The sequence below is a fragment of the Herpailurus yagouaroundi genome, unplaced genomic scaffold, assembly GCF_014898765.1.
Source record: "Herpailurus yagouaroundi ecotype Mexico unplaced genomic scaffold, PumYag 67623, whole genome shotgun sequence".
NCBI classification, from domain to species: domain Eukaryota; kingdom Metazoa; phylum Chordata; class Mammalia; order Carnivora; family Felidae; genus Herpailurus; species Herpailurus yagouaroundi.
In genome coordinates, this window is record NW_024420424.1 from 3,774,997 (window position 1) to 3,777,570 (window position 2,574).

Here is a 2,574-nt window from a genome sequence, read left to right on the forward strand (position 1 = left end):
GACAAATGTTTCTCCATCCCCTCACTTTTAGTCTGCATGTGTCTTTAGGTCTAAAATGAGTTTCTTGTAGGCAGCATCTAGTTTGGGCATGTATTTTTATCCATTCTGACACCATGTGTCTTTTGATTGGAGCATTTAGTCCATTTCCATCCAAATTAATTATTGATAGGTATGTATTTAGTGCAATTTTATTACTTGTTTTGTTATTGTTTCTGGAGATTCTCTCTGTTCATTTCTAGTCTTTGTTGCTTTCAGTCTTTCCTTCCCACTCAGAGTCCCCTGTAATATTTCTTGTAAAACTTTTTTATTTTTATTTATTTTTTTTTATGTCCAATTCAACAATTTTATTTAACTCTAGGATCAATATTCCCTACAATATATTTGTATTTTTCTGATTTATAAAATAGTTTCCCCTGAAAGAAGATGGTTTTTCATCTTTGTTTTTATGAATACTAAGGAAATTTCTCACAATTAGCCATTAGAGATAGCCAGTAAATTTTAAAGTACAGGAAAATGTTCAAAACATACATACATACGTAATATAAATAGTTACAAGGTCACTATATGTCAACACAAAATGGTTTTACTTTCATCTAACAATACTTGGGACAATACTGCTGTCTCAAACTACTAGACATTTCTATAAGAATGGCAAACTGATGCATATAAAACAATAATTTTTTTATCAATATATTAGGTTTATTTATTTATTTATTTTTTCAATATATGAAGTTTATTGTCAAATTGGTTTCCATACAACACCCAGTGCTCATCCCAAAAGGTGCCCTCCTCAATACCCATCACCCATCCTCCACTCCCTCCCACCCCCCATCAACCCTCAGTTTGTTTTCAGTTTTTAAGAGTCTCTTATGCTTTGGCTCTCTTTCACTCTAACCTTTTTTTTTTTTTCTTCCTCTCCCCCATGGGTTTCTGTTAAGTTTCTCAGGATCCACATAAGAGTGAAACCATATGGTATCTGTCTTTCTCTGTATGGCTTATTTCACTTAGCATCACACTCTCCAGTTCCATCCAAAAACAAGAATTTTTTAACACAATACTATTTTTCTTACATTAAATATTGGTGGTATAAAATGGTAGTATCTATAAGATAAACCATTAGACTTGGAAATAACTATTTTGTAACTCTGAAATGAATTCAATGTGGGGAAAAATAGTTTTAAAAGGATGATTTAAAATGTGAAATGCTTCTCAAGATATGTAATTTACTGGTCTTTTGCAGGGTTTATGTGAAGTGATCTTTTACAGAACAGAAATGCAAAACTGCAGTAAGATAAAGTACCCTAAAGCAAAATCCCAAACTTGAAATATTAAAAAATTGGTACACTAGAAATAATATGAAATACAGATGTCAAATTGTTCAGGCACTGTTTTTTGATCACTTGTTAGAGAAACATTATAATTAAAATGTTTTAGTACCATTTAAATACTGTTAATCAGAAATTCTGATTTTTGACAAGGATAGAATACCAGAGAATTTTGCTTTGAATTTTGAAAAGTTTTTTTCCCCTAAAACAACTGTCTTGAATATGTATCAAAAAAGTGCAGTCTAAGGTGATTCATAAATAGTGAAAAATAAGCAATCATCATCCTTCATTTTGTTAGGTTTTCCTAATAAGGTTAAGTTCTCATTCAACATGCTCTCTTAGTAAAAGCAATTTCTTTGGCAGAATGTACAAATAACTTCATTCCACATCTGTCATTTCTATTCCATCATTTTCTTTAACATATACTACAGAACCCAAGGTTTTCTCTGAAAGAGATCCTGTGCCAATCTCTTTACTTCTTGTAAAGTTTTCTTGGCTTGTGTTTTCTAATCTTATTTTCTTGATGTTTTGAAATAACTGAGTCACTGGTTCCAACTTGCTTTTCGCAGTCCCTTGCATTAAATGATCGTCCACTTTTGAATCCACACGCATAGCAGATACCCGAGTAGCAGATTTACTAAGGGAAAATCCCATTGGGAGAGCTGAATAATATAGTTGGCAGGTGTCTCTTTAAGCAGTGGAAATGTTTCTTCAACTTGATTGCACTCTTTGGATTTCCATAGAGGAAAGAAAATGTTCACTTTCTTGGATTGGGGGACGAAGTCAACAGTCCTGGCAAAAACAGGAATTGTCTCTTCAAATGTGAAATTACTTTTGAAATACACAGGCGAAAACTTGATCATCAGAGAACAGCCCTAAAAACCTAGTTACTGAACGTGTGTCCAGAATGGTGTAGGATCCCTAAGAAAAATGGCACAAAGCTGCAGCAGCAAAGCAGCACGTATCCTAGAGCTGAGGGAAGAAAGCTGGAGGATCTCTTGTAAAACTTTTTTAGTGGTCACCAACTCCTTTAGGTTTTTGTTGTGTTTTGTTTTGTTGTTGCTGTTGTTGTTGTTGTTGTTTTTGTTTGTTTGTTTTTGTCTGGGAACCTCTTTATCAATCCTATCCTGAATGATAGACATGCTGGATAGAATATGCTTGGCTGTAGATTTTTACCATTCAGTACATTGAATCTATCATGCCACTCCCTTCTGGCTTGCCAAGTTTCTGTGGAACCTTATTGGTCTTA

The 2,574-nt window shown here is 33.5% G+C and overlaps 1 protein-coding gene across 1 annotated transcript; it reads right to left on the reverse strand.

Moving 5' to 3' along the window:
- Positions 1-973: 973 nt before the first annotated feature.
- On the reverse strand, positions 974-2,291 carry LOC121025342 (uncharacterized protein C2orf15-like). The gene has a single exon (XM_040467890.1). It carries the CDS (start codon positions 1,977-1,979, stop codon positions 1,704-1,706), a length of 276 nt encoding a protein of 91 aa, XP_040323824.1. The 5' UTR covers positions 1,980-2,291; the 3' UTR covers positions 974-1,703.
- Between the last annotated feature and the right edge of the window lie 283 nt (positions 2,292-2,574).